General features: G+C 39.3%; 1 protein-coding gene across 1 annotated transcript in view; it reads right to left on the bottom strand.

Annotated features, from left to right (window-relative positions):
* Positions 1 to 15,250, bottom strand: part of Pus7 (pseudouridine synthase 7) — a 50,381-nt gene extending 35,131 nt beyond the window's left edge. Inside the window, exons 1-5 of the mRNA XM_077796719.1 lie at positions 15,024 to 15,250; positions 8,819 to 9,251; positions 6,921 to 7,005; positions 6,707 to 6,808; positions 1,929 to 2,073 (exon numbers count right to left, since the gene is read on the bottom strand). Of these exons, the coding sequence (XP_077652845.1) occupies positions 1,929 to 2,073; positions 6,707 to 6,808; positions 6,921 to 7,005; positions 8,819 to 9,251; positions 15,024 to 15,150 (892 nt within the window). The 5' untranslated portion in view covers positions 15,151 to 15,250. The remainder of the gene's footprint in view (positions 1 to 1,928; positions 2,074 to 6,706; positions 6,809 to 6,920; positions 7,006 to 8,818; positions 9,252 to 15,023) is intronic.
* Between the last annotated feature and the right edge of the window lie 2,804 nt (positions 15,251 to 18,054).

The raw sequence follows: 18,054 nt of genomic DNA, 5'->3' as shown, positions 1-18,054 counted from the left end.
TGCCAAGCCGAGACATTGGCACTTGGCTTTCGGCAGCTGCCTACCTAAGACCCATTTCCCTAACAGCCTCCTGAACTGCATTCCTTGAAAGAATTAGACCAATGTCCTATGGCACTGTTGTATGTAGTAAATCACCTTCTCCCTTCTTTTTTTTTTTTAGTATTTATTTTTTAGTTGTAGGTGGACACATATCTTTATTTTATTTTTATGTGGTGCTGAGGATCGAACCCAGTGCCTCACGCATGCTAGGCAAGCTCTCTACCATTTAAGCCACATCCCCAGCCCCATACCTTCTCCCTTCTATTTCTAGAATAGTTACTAGCTATACATCATCCTTAGGAGAAATTGAAAAAAAAACAAAAAATCACTGAAGCTATTTCCTATGGAGCTTATTCTCTTGAGCACCCCTGGCTACTAAGGTACTATTTCTTACATGACCCAGACATTAAAGAAACATATGGTAACCAAGCCATTAGTTTGGGAACTAGAATATAATAAACAACTCTTGCTACAAGCAGCTCTAGAACACATGGTCTTACTTTTTTTTTTTTTAATTATTATTATTTTTTTAATATTTATTTTTTAGTTCTCGGCAGACACAACATCTTTGTTTGTATGTGGTGCTGAGGATCAAACCGGGCCGCACGCGTGCCAGGCGAGCAAGCTACCGCTTGAGCCACATCCCCAGCCCTTACTTTTTTTTTTATATCAACTCAGAGTGGCCTCTGATCATCACTTTCTCTTCCCTAATTCCTCGATGATGTTTCTCATTTCTCTACATGATTTTCTTAGGCTTAGTTAACCTTTCTTTTTTTCTTTAAAGAGAGAGTGAGAGAGGGGAGAGAGAGAGAGAGAGAGAGAGAGAGAGAGAGAGAGAGAATTTTTAATATTTATTTTTTAGTTCTCGGCGGACACAACATCTTTGTTGGTATGTGGTGCTGAGGATCAAACCGGGCCGCACGCATGCCAGGCGAGCGCGCTACCGCTTGAGCCACATCCCCAGCCCCTTAGTTAACCTTATCTGCTGCCTTTTTTTCCTTTTTTTATAACATTTCATTTCACTAGAAACATGGTTATACACAATTAAGGCTTCATATATTCATAGTAATCTGTTTTAAGTTAAACTAAGAAAATATTGACAGATCCCTAATGGGTTGATTTTTATACAGTCTTGGGAGTTTTGTTCTAATAAATCTACCTTGAAATAACTGATCACTAATAGGGAATATCACTGGTAGGAGAGAAGGGTGAGGAAATAATTTTTTGCTATTGTCATTTTCATTAAAATTTTATCCACTGAGTTGATAGGAAAGAGAAAAAACACTACCTAATTTTTCTTAAAGTTAATGCAAACAGAAAAATTTCTTGGCTATAGGAGATAGATTAGAACATGAATATCAAAGTAACAACAACAGACCCATTTCAAATAAACAATACACAATGGAAGATAGGTTCAGGTGAAGGGGTCATCTTTCCAAATACCCCATACTTTTTATGTGTGAGTGAAGAAGATAATCTTAATTGGAAAGCCGAAGCACAAAATATGCCCTAGAATAGGTGATGAGCATTTCTGTTCATCTGAAATCTTTTTTTCCTCTATTTAGAATACAGAATGAGCAACAGCCCTTCCATTTACTTCTTTAAATTGCTATTCAGCCCACTCTGCTCTTTGGGGAACATATCAAATTTCTAACAATCTCTTGAGCACCACTATAATTTCCACCAATTTTTACTAACTTATTAGACCAAATGCCCTCTACTTGAGAGGCTGCAGGCTGCTCTGGCATTTGAAGTAACAATATTCACCCTCTCTTAAAGATGTGACATGATCAGTATCTTTCTATGAACAACAGCAAAACAGCCCTTGGCACGAATAAATAACGTAAGCAAAGAGTAGGGTCTAGAAAGTGGTTCACACCCACACTTACTTGCCAAAGCCTTTTTTCCAGCTGCGTGGTAGGCTACAATATATTTCCTCCCTTCTCTATCCTCTGTTTTTGTCTCTAATCCTGGAAACAGAGACTTAATAGCTTGATGGATGATTGTTCTTTTTTCTTTGGTGTCCTCAATAACCTATTAAAAACACAGAGTAACACTACTCCTTTAACAAACATTAAATAAGAAAATAATACAGTGAATTAGTTAAAAACACGGCTCATTAACTATGCAAAATAAGAAAAGGGCCTAAGTACAATTTCAGGAATATTTTAGAGCTCCAAAATATGGCAAATCATAAGGGCCTGCTGATCACATGTGTCCATCTGCCAGGCACTATCCCAAGCTCTTTACATTCACTGTCTTATTTAATCCCATAATCTCACTATCACACCATCATTACATCTATTTCAAGACAAGGAAAATGAGGCTGAGACCTATTATGGAATGTGTCCAAAGCTGTATAGTTGGGAGGGCAGAGAGCTAATGTGAAATTAGGCTACTAGACTCTGGGGCCACTGACCACAGATGCTTCCTATAAGTGTCTTTGCTAGACAAATGCTTTAGGGCCCACAAGTAAATTTGTAGGCAAGTCAGGCCTTTTTGTCCCTTGGACAGTCTAGTCTACAGCTGCCTCAAGTTGAATGTTATTCTATGTGCAATTATTTTATAGTGAGGTTCTAGCACACTGGTTCACAATAAAGAAAATTCTTTATATAAACAAAATGTAAATTTATTGGTTACACAACATTTCAGTTTTTGAGGGCATCTCACACTAAGAAACACATTTTAATTTTACTTAATAGCACAAATGGATGTACAGTACAGGACATATTGAAAAAAAAAAAGCACCAAAAAGTGCCAACATTTTTTTTTTTTGGTACTGAATACAAAGATATTTTCTATTTTATTTATTTCCATTAAAAAAATGCTGATTGTATTCAAACTAAAAAGTTTCTTCTCAGCAAAAATCAATCTGTGAGGTGAATAGAGAGCCTACATCTTGGGAGCAAATCTTTACCCTCACACATCAGATTGAGCACTGATCTCTAGGGTATATAAAGAATTCAAAAAGCTAAGCACCAAAAAAACAAATAACCCAGTCAATAAATGGGCCAAGGACCTGAACAGACACTTCTCAGAAGATGACATACAATCAATCAACAAACATATGAAAATCTCTCTATCTATCTCTCTAATAAAATCTATCTCTCTCCTCAGTCTATATCCAAAGGACTTAAAAACAGCATACTACAGAGACACAGCCACATCAATGTTTATAGCAGCACAATTCACAATAGCTAAACTGTGGAACCAACCTAGATGCCCTTCAATAGATGAATGGATTAAAAAAAGTGGCATATATACACAATGGAATATTACTCAGCAATAAAAGAGAATAAAATCATTCCATTTACAGGTAAATGGATGGAGTTAGATAACGCTAAGTTTAGCCAATCTCAAAAAACCAAATGCCAAATGTTTTCTCTGATATAAGGAGGCTGATTCATAATGGGGTAGGGAGGGGGAACATGGGAGGAATAGACAAACTCTGAATAGGGCAGAGGGATGGGAGGGAAGGGAGGGAGCATGGGTTAGAAATGATGGTGGAATGTGAAGGACATTATTATCCAAAGTACATATATGAAGACATGAATTGGTGTGAATATACTTTGTCTACAACCAGAGATATGAAAAAATTGTGCTCTATATGTGTAATAAGAATTGTAATGCATTTCACTGTCATATATAAATATAAAAAATTAATTAAAAAAATGGTGATTGTAAAGCAGGGCTTGGTGGAGCACGCTTATAATCCTAATGGCTCGGGAGGCTGAGGCTGAGATAGGAGGATCATGAGTTCAAAACCAGCCTCAGCAACAGTGAAGCACTAAAGCAACTCAGTGAGACCCTGTCTCTAAATAAAATACAATATAGGGCTGGGGACGTGGCTTAGTGGTATAGAGTCCTTGAGTTCAATCCCTGGTATCCCCCCACAAAAAAATGTTGATCTCGAGACATACTAACTTGATTTCATGACCAGCTGATCATCTGCAATCTATAAGACAAAAAGACTACAACTGCTACTGACTAAACTTGACAATGCTTTACAAAAAACAAACTGGTTGGGCTCAGTAGCGCATGCCTGTAATTTCAGCTACTTGAGAGGTCGAAGCAGGAAGATTGTTAATTCAAGACCAGTGTGGGCAACTTAGCATGATGAAAATAAAAGATAAAATGTCTCAAATAAAAAAAGTGCCCGGAACATGGTTCTGTGGTAGAATGGTTGCCTAGTATGCATGAGGGCCTGGGTTCAATCTCTAGTACTGCAAACAACAACAGTCTAATTATAGATCAATGAGTTTTCATATCAATAAGTGAGTCTAGATCTGAAACTCTAATAGCAATAAGTTGGAATCATAGTTTGTGATTGTGAATTCATATTTAGACCTCAAAAATTCAGTCTTTCCTCTTCATTTTAGTTGGATTTTTTAAAATACATTTTTTGTAGTCGTAGATGGACAGAATGCCTTTATTTTATTTGTTTATTTTTATGTGGTTCTGAGGATTGGACTCAGTGCCCTACACATGGTAGGCAATTGCTCTGCCACTGAGCTACAGCCCCAGCCTGGATTTCTTTTTTTTTTTTGTACTGGGAGCTGAACCCAGGGTGCTTTCACATCCCTAGCCCTCCACCTCCCCCGTTTTGGTTTTTTTTTTTTTTTGGTGCTGGGTATTGAACTCAGGGGCACTCAACTACTGAGCCACATCCTCAGCACTACTTTGTATTTTATTGAGAAACAGGGTCTCACTGAGTTGCTTAGCGCCTCACTTTTGCTGAGGCTGGCTTTGAACTTGCAATCCTCCTGCCTCAGCTCCCCAAGCAGCGGGGATTACAGGTGTGCGCTATGGCACCTGGCTTTCATTTTCATTTTAGAGATGAGAAAACTTGCCTAAAATTTATGCCCTTTAAAAGTTAAAATTTAGCAGACTGCAAAAACATAGTTTTTTAAATGAGAATTAATTTTGTCATATGTGCAGAAAAATGAGTATTATGAAGCTGATACACCACTGTATTATACAAGTAAGGGAAACGTGGAATATCCTCCTGGATTGTTCTTAAAACCTATTCTAGGGTTGGGGATGCCACTCAACATAGAGTACTAGCAAATATGAGGCCCTTGATTCCCAGAAACATAAAAACTAAAAACCTGTTCCTAGGAATTCTATGTGGGATTGCCAAGGATGTTGTCTATGGGTACATTCAGTAATTGGAAATCCCGAAGTTATAATATCACATACTCTTCGGAATTTTGGTGGGGAGGGACAGGAAAGGTGAGTGTTGGAATTAGATTATGACATGTGAAAAGTTGCAGTAAACTCTTACTAATTGGAAGTGATGGGAGGGGGAATTTCAAACACCCCATATCCAGCAGGTCAATAAAGGGAAAAAAGAAAGGACAGCATCTCTATAATTTTAAAAATATTGATTATATAATGAAATAATATTTTGAATATAATAGGGTAAATTAAATATACCCTTACAGTAAAGACTTCACTTTTTCTTACTTTAAAAAAAGATGTGGCAACTTGGAAAATTTTAAATTAAAAATATGGGGACTGGGATTATAGCTTAATGGTAGAGCACCTGTGAGGTCCTGGCTTTGATCTCCAGTACCACAAAACAACAAAACAAACCAAAAAACTGGCATCATGATTCCACCGGATAGCACTAACTTAGGAGAATAAAATTACCATAAGAAAAAATGCTTTTAAAATGGCATTTACTGGGCTGGGGATGTGGCTCAAGCAGTAGCACGCTCGCCTGGCATGCGTGCGGCCCGGGTTCGATCCTCAGCACCACATGCAGACGAGGATGTTGTGTCTGTCGATAACTAAAAATTAAATATTAAAAAATTCTCTCTCTCTCCTCTCTCACTCTATCTTTAAAAAAAAAAAAAAGAAAAGAAAAGAAACATTTCTTGGGCTGGGATTGTGGCTCAGCAGTAGAGTGCTCATCTCCCATGTATGAGGCCCTGGGATGGGTCCTCAGCACCACATAAAAATAAATAAATAAAATAAAGGTATTGTGTCCAATTACAACTAAAAAATAAATATTTAAAAAAATAAATAAATAAAATAAAATAAAATAAAATGGCATTTACTGGGCTGGGAATGTGGCTCAGTGGTAGAGGGCTTACCTCGCATGTGCGAGACCCTGGATTCGATGCTCAGCACCACATAAAAAAAAATAATAAATGAGTGAAATAGAGGTGTTGTGTCTAACTAAAAATAAATAAAATAAAATGGCATTTACTATTCTATTTAGTAGCTGAACTTTCTTTTTCTCAAATAGCAGAAGCAGACATGGGCTGAAGAAAGTGTGCTCTTACCTCCTTCACCCAGTTACTCCCTCCCCATTTGGAGACCAAGAAGCTGCTGAAGCTAGAGCCACCACAGGGGTGGGTGAGAAGCCCTGTTGCAGCAATATAGCTGTCATTTTCTGGTTCTAAGTAACAGATTTCTTTGTGATTTGTGTTCATATTTTTTTTAACAAAAAGATAACTTTTTTTTTGCGCTATAGTTTATAGCATAATTTAACCCTGAAAAACTATTTATTAGTATAAATGCTCTTTTACATCAAATAGGGCAAGGTCACCCATTTTTAAACATTGTATTGTTTTTCAATTGATGCTTATTAATATCTACCTCAAATATTGAAGCAACCAAAAACCCTTATAACTTTTGCAAGTGTTTCTGTACTACTTACCTCAATGGCAACACTGGTTTCCTTATTTTTAAAAAGCTGGAGCTCTTCTAGTTGCTGCTTTTCTTCAGCTGTCAAAACTGTAAATACATCTTCTGAAGGATCCTATAAAAGAACCACAGAATTCACAATGAATCATAACAGATCATTTTGCTATGATCTCTAGCAAATTCTATTTTAGTATAGAAGGTGACTGTTGCTAGAGAGCTACATCTACCTCCTCATCCACCGGAACAGACAAGTCATCCAAATGGCTGATCTGTCCATCTTTTCCGATTTCATGAACAACAAAGTCGGAGTATCTGATAAAAGATAACACAAATTTTCAAAGACTTAACATTTTAGTTCTTACAATTTTAGAATAAATTTTATAAACAGCAAGTCTTACTACTGTGTAAAAGGGATTTAAAAAAAAAAAAAAAACTTCAGGGGCTGGAGTTGTGGCTTAGTGGTAGAGTGTGGCCTAACATGTGAGGCACTAGATTCAATCCGCCGCACCACATGAAAATGAACAAATAAAATAATGGTATTGTGTCTACCTACAACTACAAAACAAAAACAAAAAACAAAACTTTAGTGTAAAGTTATAGGAAGTTTTGAAATTTGGGGGATTTTTTTTTTTTTTGTAGTCTGGGAATTAAATTCAGGGGTGCTTTGCCTCTAAGTTATACCCAATCTTTTTAAATTTTGAGACACAGTCTCAATAAATTGCCTGGACTGGCCTCAAACTTATGATCCTCCTGCTTCAGCATTGAGTTGCTGGGATACTGAATGTTAAATCACATCGTGCCTTAGGTTTTATCAGAAGCTTCTAGAATATTCTTCCAGAGCAAAATACTGAGAAATGTATAAACAAAAGCTTATTAATGTTAACCTGTGATTTTACAGACAGATCATACTTAACCGAATCATAAAATAAAATGAATGGTTAATTAAATCAGAAGTCAGTAAGTCACCTGGGCAGTGGCACATGCCTGTAAGGCTGAGGCAGGAGGATTTCGAATCCCAAGCTTGCCTCAGCAACTTAGCATAGCTCTAAGCAACTCAGTGAGACCCTGTCTCTAAAATACAAAAAAGGGGTGGGGATGTGGCTCAGTGGTTAAGCACCCCTGGGTTCAACCTGGGACCCTACCCCAAAAAGTAAAAGTCAATAAGTTTACTGGTAAGCCACCCAACATTATCTCTTATGATAAATATCTTACATCTATTATTTATGATCCTCTCAACAACTCCATGGTATCATGATCTGTTTTTTGGAGGATATTGAGGTTAGGGGACTTAAGTATCTATTAAATGGCTGAGGTAGATTCACAACCAGATCCATCTGCTTCCAAATACTGATTTCTTTCTTTCTTTCTTTCTTTTTTTGTTATATTTTTTAGCTTTATGTGGACACAATATCTTTATTTTATTTTTATGTGGTGCTGAGGATCGAACCCAGTGCCTCACGCATGCCAGGCGAGCGCACTACTAACTGAGCCATATCCCCAGCCCCAAGACTGCCTTCTTTCTACGCAGATGTGGTATATTCAGGTGAAAGTGTTTTAAGATTATAAATCAAATTCAAGGGAAAACATGAAATCTTTTAAAACAATTTAACAGGGCTGGGGATGTGGCTCAAGCGGTAGCGCGCTCGCCTGGCATGCGTGCGACCCGGGTTCAATCCTCAGCACCACATACCAACAAAGATGTTGTGTCCGCCGAGAACTAAAAAATAAATATTAAAAAAAAATTCTCTCTCTCCTCTCTCACTCTCTCTTAAAAAAAAAAAAAAAAAATTTAAAAAAAAAAACAATTTAACAAAGTGAACAGCATCTATCCACTGATTAAAAGTGCATATCACTGGGGGAATTACTTATCTTTATTCCAAGAATTCTGGGAAGGATCTTCCTTTGACAAGAATACACCAAGATTTCTCTTTAAATATTAATATTTTAAATATTAGAAAATTCAAGACTATTTACTCATTTAGGAAGCTCTCCTTCATTCTATTCTTTTTTTGACCATAAGCATAAATAATCTTTGGTGTCAGAAAGCTAAGTGGAAGATCATATATATTATTCATTTCTTTCTAAAGAAATAAATTAAAAATAACTATACATAAACTAACCATACCTTTCTTTTAAAATTCCCGAGAATCCTTGATGAGAACTTACAAACTTAGTGATGCCTACATCAAGTTCAGTAAGTCCATGTTTCATCATGTCTGCAAAACTCTCTGCTTCCTCTTCCTCCTCCCCCTCCTCTGAAAGGCCATCTTCCTCCTCTTCTTCCTCTTCCTCCAACTGATCATCAGAAGTCATTTTGCCTCTCTTGGCACTTACAGGTTCTGGTGGCCCAGGCACATTTTCTCTATTGGGTAAGCAGTCATTCTGCAGCCCATCTGGTCTTTTGGTCAGACAACATTCAGAGACCTTCTGTTTTTTTGTCTCTTCAGCTGGGGCCGCACTGTCATCATCTTCCATAGCAAGGCACCCACGTTTCAGAGACATGCCAGTCATTTCTGTCATTTCCATCTTTAAGGCTCCAAGAAAACATTTAAGAGAACCTTTCAGGAAGGAGAAAAGAGTAGAAATTAACAATCACCTATAAAGTTATTTCAGTATACACGTAGTCAACTTTGTTCACAGATCTAAAAACTCATTTATTAAAATAATTTTTCTTGATGTTGGCATATATTTTTGGAGAAATAGAAAACAAGCACATTACTTCTATGCAGAGTCTGACTGTGTGCATCAAAAACCTTAAAAATATATATGTGATCCAGAAAAAATATATGTATATTTTTTTGGCAGTACTGGGAATTGAATGCAGGGCCTCACACATGCCAGGCAAGCATTCAATCACTGTGCTACAGTCCCACCTTTTTTATTTTTTACTTTGAGACAGTTTTCTAGGCTAGTTTTGCTCCCTGCCTCAGCCTCCCAAGTAGCAAGGATCAAGTGTATACCACAATGCCTGAACTAAAATAGTTCTTTGCAAAATTTATCTTTTTTAAATATATTGTTTTAGTTATTGATGGACCTTTTTTAGAAAAATATTTATTTGTTAATGGACCTTTATTTTTGTTATTTATTTGTATGTGGTGCTGGGAATTGAACTCAGTGCCTCACACATACTTAGGCAAACACTCTATTGCTGAGCTATAACCTCAACCCCTGAAGGATTTATCTTAAAATAATTAAGAAAGTGCTTAAAGTTTTAGCCATACAGATTCTCATTTCAGTGCTTTTATATTAACAAAAAATGAAGAACAGTGAAGCCTGGGTACATAAATTAAACAATAAGTTAACAACTGACTAGAAACTGGGGAAGGTGATTACTCCTGGGACAGAATCTAGTTAGATGGGGACAATAGTGTGAAACTTGCTGCTTTTACTGAATACCATTTTGTTTGTGGCATTTTGTTTCAATTGTTTCAAACACATGTATTATCCTTTCAAAAACTGATGAAATAGTGTATTTAAAACAGTATAAAATGCATTTATTGATGAAAGTATATTCATGCCATACCACATTTAATAATAAGGGAAATGGGCTACAGTTGTATAAATGGGCAAAGAGTTTTATTTTACAAGATAAAAAGAGTTCTAGATATCAATCGGAAAATAATGTGAACATATTAACACTATTGAACTGTATACTTAAGAATGGTAAAGGTGTGGGAGTCAGCAGGGTGGTGCATGCCTGTAATCCCAGCAGCTTGGGAGGCTGAGACAGGAGGATCACGAGTTCAAAGTCAGTCTCAGCGAATGTGAGACGCTAAGCAATTCAATGAGACCCTGTCTAATAAAATACAAAATTGGGCTGGGGATGTGGCTCAGTGGTTGAATGCCCCTGAGTTCAATCCCTAGTACCTCCCCCCAAAAAGTATATAGCATCAATGATTATAAATCATTTAATATCTGTTTTGCTAAATTCAATTATGGTCCTAGAAACTGAGAACATATTTTCTAGAACAGTTGTGCAAACTTCTGGATTAGAAGAACTCAAATGAATGTCATTTTCATAAGCAGAAACTATTATAAATGAAAAAAAAAACTAAAATGGGATAAATTTTTAAATTAGGGGGGAGTCATGAAGGAGAGAGGTGATCTTGTGAACAAGGAAGAGACCCAAAAGAATTCAACCAGAAATACTGAACCCTGACTCTACCAAGGTAAGAGACCTAAGGAAATCAATTAGCCACACTCAGGAAAAATCCCAAGATTTTCAACCTTGCAGATGTAAAGTGATTGACTTAAAAAACAAAGAGGGGGGCTTTATAATATTCCCCCCCTTAGGGGATTAAATCCTGGGTCTATGGCAAGCTCTCTACACTGAGCTATATCCCCAGTCCTTTTTATTTTTTATTTTGGAATAAGTTCTTATCAAGTTGCCCAGGCTGGTCTTGAAGTTCCAATCCTGTCTCTCAGACCCACAAGTAGCAGGGATTACAGGGGTATGCCACCATATGTGGCATAATAATATCTTAAACTCTTAATAAAATCTCTACAGACCAGAAGACTGATACTACAACCAGGAAGATGCTGATCCACTGATACTTTCCCATGAACTTAAAGTTTTACACATTTTTTTTTTTAAAAGCTGATTTTTTTTTTTTTTAAGAGAGAGTGAGAGAGGAGAGAGAGAGAGAGAGAGAGAGAGAGAGAGAGAGAGAGAGAGAATTTTTTTTTAATATTTATTTTTTAGTTCTCGGCGGACACAACATCTTTGTTGGTATGTGGTGCTGAGGATCAAACCCGGGCCGCACGCATGCCAGGCAAGCGCGCTACCGCTGAGCCACATCTCCAGCCCATACACATTTTTTTTGTTTTTCAGAAAATTCTAAAATGGAGGCTGGGAGTGTGGCTTAGCGGTAGAGTGAGTGAGGCCCAGGGTTCGTCAGCACCACATGAAAATAAAGGCATTGTGTTGTGTCCATCTACATTTAAAAAATAAATATTAAAAAAAAAGAAAATTCTAAAATGTTTCTCTTTTACTGTAAATGAGCCAAATGAGAATGTAAGTATTGCAATTTTGTGGGTACAGTGGTACATAACTGTAATACCAGCAGTTGGGGGGGGGGCTGAAGCAGAGGATCACAAGTTTGAGGCCAGCCTCAGCAACTTAGCAAGGCCCCAAGCAATTTAGTAAGACCCTGTCTTTAAATGAAAAATAAAAATGGCTTGGGATGTTGCTTAGTGGTAAAGTGCCTCTGGGTTCAATCTCCAGTAACCTCCTCCCCCCAAATAAAAGTATTATAATTTTACCAGTATTTTAATTTAAAAAATCCATACAAATATTAGATTCACCAATTAAATTTTCAACATCTTCTACATCAAAAATCAAGTTCAGGGCTGGGATTGTGGCTCAGTGGTAGAGTGCTCTCCTAGCACCTGCAGGGCCCTGGGTTCGATCCTCAGCACCACATAAAAAAATAAATAAAATAAAGGTATTGTGTCCAACTACAACTAAAAAATAAATATTTGAAAAAAAAATCAAGTTCAGCATTTTCCAATTTTTAATACAACACTGACAAAAGTCCTTTAACATTATTTCTTCCAAAGTGAACATCTGAAAAAGAGTTATACAAGTCTGAATCCTATTTCAAAATCCTCACAACTTCCATTTTTTAAATGCACCTATCCTCTATCCCCTGCAAATTGTCTTTCTAGATTTTACAAGGAGGAACACTTTTTAAGACAGTGCATAAACTACATCTTAATACGCAAAATTGTTAAGTCTACCAAAAGTATTTATTCTACTGATAATTTATTGAGTACATTCTAATGTATAGGATGTAGTATGGTAGGCACTTGAGAAAAATTAAAAAATTTCCTGCCCTTGATGAGCTTACATTCTATTTGAGGACATTAAATTACAAAATAAAAATTAATCTCAGAACAAACAAGCCACAGGGCTGGGGTTGTAGCTCAGTGGTAGAGCACTTGCCTTGCATGTGTGAAGTACTGGGTTCGATTCTCAGCACTGCATATAAAATAATAAAGGTCAATCAACAACTAAAAAAATTTTTTTAAAAAGAACAAACAAGTCACAAATTAAAAAAAAAAGCAAAGCATAGGGACAGAGACTAAAAGGGGTGGTCTTTGGTGAAGTCTAAGAGGGTGAACTTTGGGTAAAGGACTTGAAAGAAAGAGTAGACATGAAAAGATTTTTGTGAGGGTTTTAGGCAGCTGAGTCAATATCTGTTAAGGACCTGAGGCAGGAGCAAACTTAGGTACAGGAAATATAAGCAGGACTGTTAGTTCTTTCCTCCTTGGGGGAAAAGCTGAGTTTCATTAATACCATATAGTCCCATCATTTAAAAAAAGATGTGTTCAGGCTTGATTGGTTGCAAGGGTCAATAACATCAGACACTTGGGAGGCTGAGGCAGGAGGATGGCACATTTAAAGCCCCCCTGGATAACTTAGGGAGATCCTGTCTCAAAATAAAATTTAAAAACAGGACTAGGGATGTAGCTCAATGGTAGAGTACAGGCTCTGGGGTTCAATCCCCAGAACTGGAAAAATGTTTAAAAAGCCAATCCCAAAAAACCAAGGGCCACATGTTTTCTTTGATATGCGGATGGTATTTCATAATGGAAGGGGGGGAACTAGGGAAGAATAGTTACTTTAGATTAAGGAGAGGGGAGTGAAGAAAGGGGAGAGAGTATGGGAGTAGGAAGGACAATAGAATGAATCAGACATTACCCTATGTACATATATAACTATATGATCGGTGGGATTCTACAATCATGTACAACCAGAAGAATGAGAAATTATACTCCATTTATATATGATGTATCAAAGTGTATTCTACTGTCATGTATAACTAATTAAAACAAATAAAAGTTTGTTTAAAAAGACTTGTTCAAAAATTAATTAATTCAGGGGCTGGGATTTTGGCTCAGTGGTAGAGAGCTCACCTAGCAAGCGTGAGGCACTGGGTTCGGTCCTCAGCACCACAAAGAAAAATAAATAAGGGTATTGTGTCCATCTAAAACTGAAAGAATTCTTTTTAAAAATTAACTAATTCAGGGCTGGGGTTGTAGCTCAGTGGTAGAGTACTCGCCTAGCATGCATGAGGCACTGGGTTCGATCCTCAGCATCACATAAATGTAAAATAAAGATATTGTGTCTACCTAAAACTAAAAAATAAATTTTTTTTAAAAATTAACTAATTCAGACGTTTGACTATTTTCTAATGACTGAACATGAATGACCACCCATCCCTTTTCTATACTGGTGTTCAGTGCGATTTTTTTTTATTTATTTTTCTTTAAGAGAGAGTAAGAGAGGAGAGAGAGAGAGAGAGAGAGTTTTTAATATTTATTTATTTTTTAGTTTTCGGCGGACACAACATCTTTGTTGGTATGTGGTGCTGAGGATCGAACCCGGGCCGCACGCATGCCAGGCGAGCGCGCTACCGCTTGAGCCACATCCCCAGCCCCCAGTGCGATTTTTTTGAGAGATCCCTCAATAGTCAAGACACTCCCCCCCCCCGCCTCCCCGCCCCACCCCCGCCTCCCCGCAGTGGGGCATACTATTTCACACACGAATACAGAGGATCTCAGTAACCCTGTGTTTTCGGAATGGAAAAAAAAAAAAAAAGTGGCCAGATATTCGAAAAACTAAGCTCCCTCCAGCCCTTCTTTTTGGCAATGACGATGTACTTTTGAACCCCTCAGTGCAGGACTGGCGGTAAGGACTCTGGGCTAAGTTTCAGTCTGCCTGACAGCACTTCCCTCCACTCACTGAAGAGACGCTGAGCAGGGGGCTGGAGAAAACACTCCTAGCCCGACCGCGCTCGGGAAATGCAGACAGATCGAGTACTCCCCGAATGCCCGCCCGGCATTTAGTGGGCTTAAAACCACGCTGAGGTGTGAATACAGGGACGAAAGCACGTGGGCTGGACCTGTAGAAGCTTGGCCAGGCGATGTGAGGAGCTGTGCCGGCTTTCGCGAAGAGGCCGGTTTTCCCACCGGAGGAAGAACAGTTTAGGGAGTGTTCTGGGCAAGGCAAAGAAAGGGGAGGAGTGGGAAGAGGACCCGCAGGCTAACTGAGCCGCGGCGGGAGGAAAGAGAACGCGCGCGGCGCCCAGACGACTGGCGGGGCCGCTGGGAGCAAGAGGCCGGCGGTCGGGAGCAGCGCCCGTGGGCCCGAGCGCAGAACCCGCTGGGCTCCAGCCGCGCTCCCGCGAGCTCGCCCTTTAATGCAGGCGCTGCGAGCTGAGAACACGGCGGGCCGCCTTCTCAGCCCGCACTGCCTCTCCAGGCGAGGTCGTGGTGCCGGGCCGAGGGCTGGCCGCTGAGCCCAGGCGGGAAGGCCGCGCACTTACCTGGAGCCTGGGAGCGCGGGCGCGGTGCGGGCCGAGAGGAGACGAGGCCGGCGCTCCTCTTCGGGCACAGGAGGGCGGTGGCTGCGAGGGTCACTCGGAGAAGGCAGTGGCAAGGGCAGATCAGCATGTGCAGCAAGGTCCGCGCCGGGTAGGAGGCGCGCGGGAGGACTCACCGGAGGCCGGGCTCGCACACCCGCGGCGCAGCGTCGCTCCGCGGACCGCCGGCCCCTCCCCCGGGTTGGAGCCTGAGCCCTGCCCCTCCCCGGGAGGCCCCGCCCAGAGGCCCCGCCCACCCGGAGCTGGCGGCGCTGGCAAAGGAACTCGCGGGCGCATGGCAGCCAACTCTCAGCCCTTTGACCTGCTGAGTCTCTCCTGCTTGGTACGCGGGTGTGGCGCTGGAGCAAAAAAGGGGCTTTTATAATGCACCAAAGAGCACTTTAGATCTTTAGGACGTCTAAAATGGAGTTTGCCTTATTCATTGTTAGTTGTATTCTAATACCATTTTATTCCACTTAGTTGTCGCTCTTTCTTGTTACACTTGGTCAAGGAGATTACACATAATGAAGACCTTCACTCTAGGGACTCTTTGTTCTATGGGTCCCTCGAATGTTGCGGATCCAAGAAGGCCATTTCCCCACTTTTTACCCTGACTGCTTCCCATAGGATCCGCTTCAAGAAATCTGATGGTAGCTAGTTTATGCTTCTGTTTATTTTTATTTTTTGATACTGCGGATTGAATCCAGGGGCGCTGTATCATTGAGTAGGGATAACTCATTGTTTTGACTTGCAAGCAGCAAGTGTTGGTGAGGTTGTGGAGCAACAGGAAATCTCATTCATTGCTGATGGTTCTGCCACTCTGGAAGACAGTTTGACAGTTTCTTGCAAAACTAAATATGTTGTTACCAGTAATTTTTCTTCGGGTTATTTATCCAAAGGAGTTGGACACTTAGGCACACAAAAATCTGCACGTGGATATTTATAATTGCCAAAACTTGGAACCAAGATATTCTCCATTAGGTGAATGGATAAACTGTGGTGTATACAGACCGTGGAATATTATTTAGTATTAAGAATAAATGAGGGCTGGGGTTGTGGCTCAGCGGAGGAGTGCTTGTCTAGTACGTGAAGGGCCCTGGGTTCAAACCTCAGCACCACATAAAAATAAATAAATAAATAAAGGTAGTTTGTCCAACTACAAATAAAAACTAAAATATTAAAAAAGAAATAAAAAATAAATGAGCCGAGCACGGTGGCGCTCGCCTGTAATCCCAGCAGCTGGGAGACAAAGGCAGGAGGATTGCGAGTTCAAAGCCAGCCTCAGAAATTTAGCAAGGTTCTAAGCAACTCAGTGAGACCCTGTCTCTAATAAAATACAAAATTAGGGCTGGGGATGTGGCTCAGTGGTCGAGTGCCCTTGAGTTCAATCCCTGGTACCAAATAAATAAATAAATGAGGGGGGCTGGAATTGGGCTCAGTGGCAGAGCACCTGCCTAGTATGTGTGAGGCTCTGGGTTCGAGTCTCAGCACCACGTATTAGTAAATAAAATAAAATTCCATTGACAACTAAAAATCTATTTTTTAAAATTAAATGTGGCTGGGTTGTAGCTTAGTGGTAGAGCACTTGCCTCACACACATGAGGCACTGGATTTGATCCTCAGCACCACATAAAAATAAATAAACATAACAAAAAAAATTTTTAAGTATTTTTTAAATAAATAAATAAATAAATAAATGAGGGGCTGGGGTCATGGTTCATTGGTAGAGCACTTGCCTAGCACATGTGAGTTCTGAGTTCTATTATCAGCACCGCATATAAATAAATGAATAAAATAAAGGTCCATCAACGTAAAAAAAAATGTTTAAGGGCTGGAGATGTGGCTCAAGCGGTAGCGCGCTTGCCATGCGTGGGGGCGGCCCTGGTTTGATCCTCAGCACCACATACAAAGATGTTGTGTTTGCCAATAACTAAAAAATAAATATTAAAAAAATTTCCTCTCTCACTCTCTCTTTAAAAAAATGTTTTATTAACTGATTTTTGTTTTTAAAGTGATGGTGCTTTTACTAGGAAATTTTTAAATCACAATGTCTTTCAGTGGTGAAGTACTTGTCCGCCAAAAACTTAAAAAAAATAAATATTAAAAATTCTCTCTCTCTCTCTCTTTCTAAAAAAAAATGTTTAAAAAATAAAAAATTTAATAATCCAGGCCAATGGCGCCTGCCTGTAATCCCAGCAGCTCAGGAGGCCGAGGAAGGAGGATCATGAGTTGGAAGGCAGCCTCAGCAAAAGCACAGTGCTAAGCAACTCAGTGAGACCCTGTCAAAATAAAATACAAAAAAATGGTTGAGGATGTGGCTCAGTGTTAAGTGCCCCTGAGTTCAAACCCGGCCACCCCATACCACTAAAAAAAAAAGCTAGCAAATCATGAATGAAAAGACATGGAGAAACCACCTATGCATAGGACTAATTGAAAGAAACCAATCTGAAGAGGCCACATACTGCATGATTCCAACCATAGGACATTCTAAGAAAGAAAACTATGGAGTCAGTAATTAAAAAAAAAAAAAAAGTGTTTGCCTGGTTTAGGATGCATGAACATGCAGAACACAGAGAATTTTTGTTTTGTTTTGTTTGGGTCTCAGGGATTGAACTCAGGGGCACTTGATCACTGAGCCATATCCCCAGCCCTATTTTGTATTTCATTTAGAGACAGGGTCTCACTGAGTTGCTTAGCACCTCGCTTTTTGCTGAGGCTAGCCTTGAACTCTTGGTCCTCCTGTCTCAGCCTTTCCAGTTTCCGTAATTACAGGCATGCACCACTGTACCTGAACACAGAGAATTTTTAGGATGATGAAAACACTCTATCATAACATAATGATGGATATATGTCATTGTACATTTGTTAGAACTCATAGAACCTACAACACCAAGTGGACCCTAATGTGAACTATGGACTCTGGGTGATAATTATGTATTAATGTAAACTGATCAATTGTAACAAAGGTACCACTTTGGTGAGGGCTGTGGATGGT

Source organism: Urocitellus parryii, chromosome 3 (genome assembly GCF_045843805.1).
Source record: "Urocitellus parryii isolate mUroPar1 chromosome 3, mUroPar1.hap1, whole genome shotgun sequence".
Classification (NCBI taxonomy): domain Eukaryota; kingdom Metazoa; phylum Chordata; class Mammalia; order Rodentia; family Sciuridae; genus Urocitellus; species Urocitellus parryii.
The sequence above is the reverse complement of the archived record's forward strand: the minus strand, read 5'-3'. Positions and strand labels throughout refer to the sequence as shown.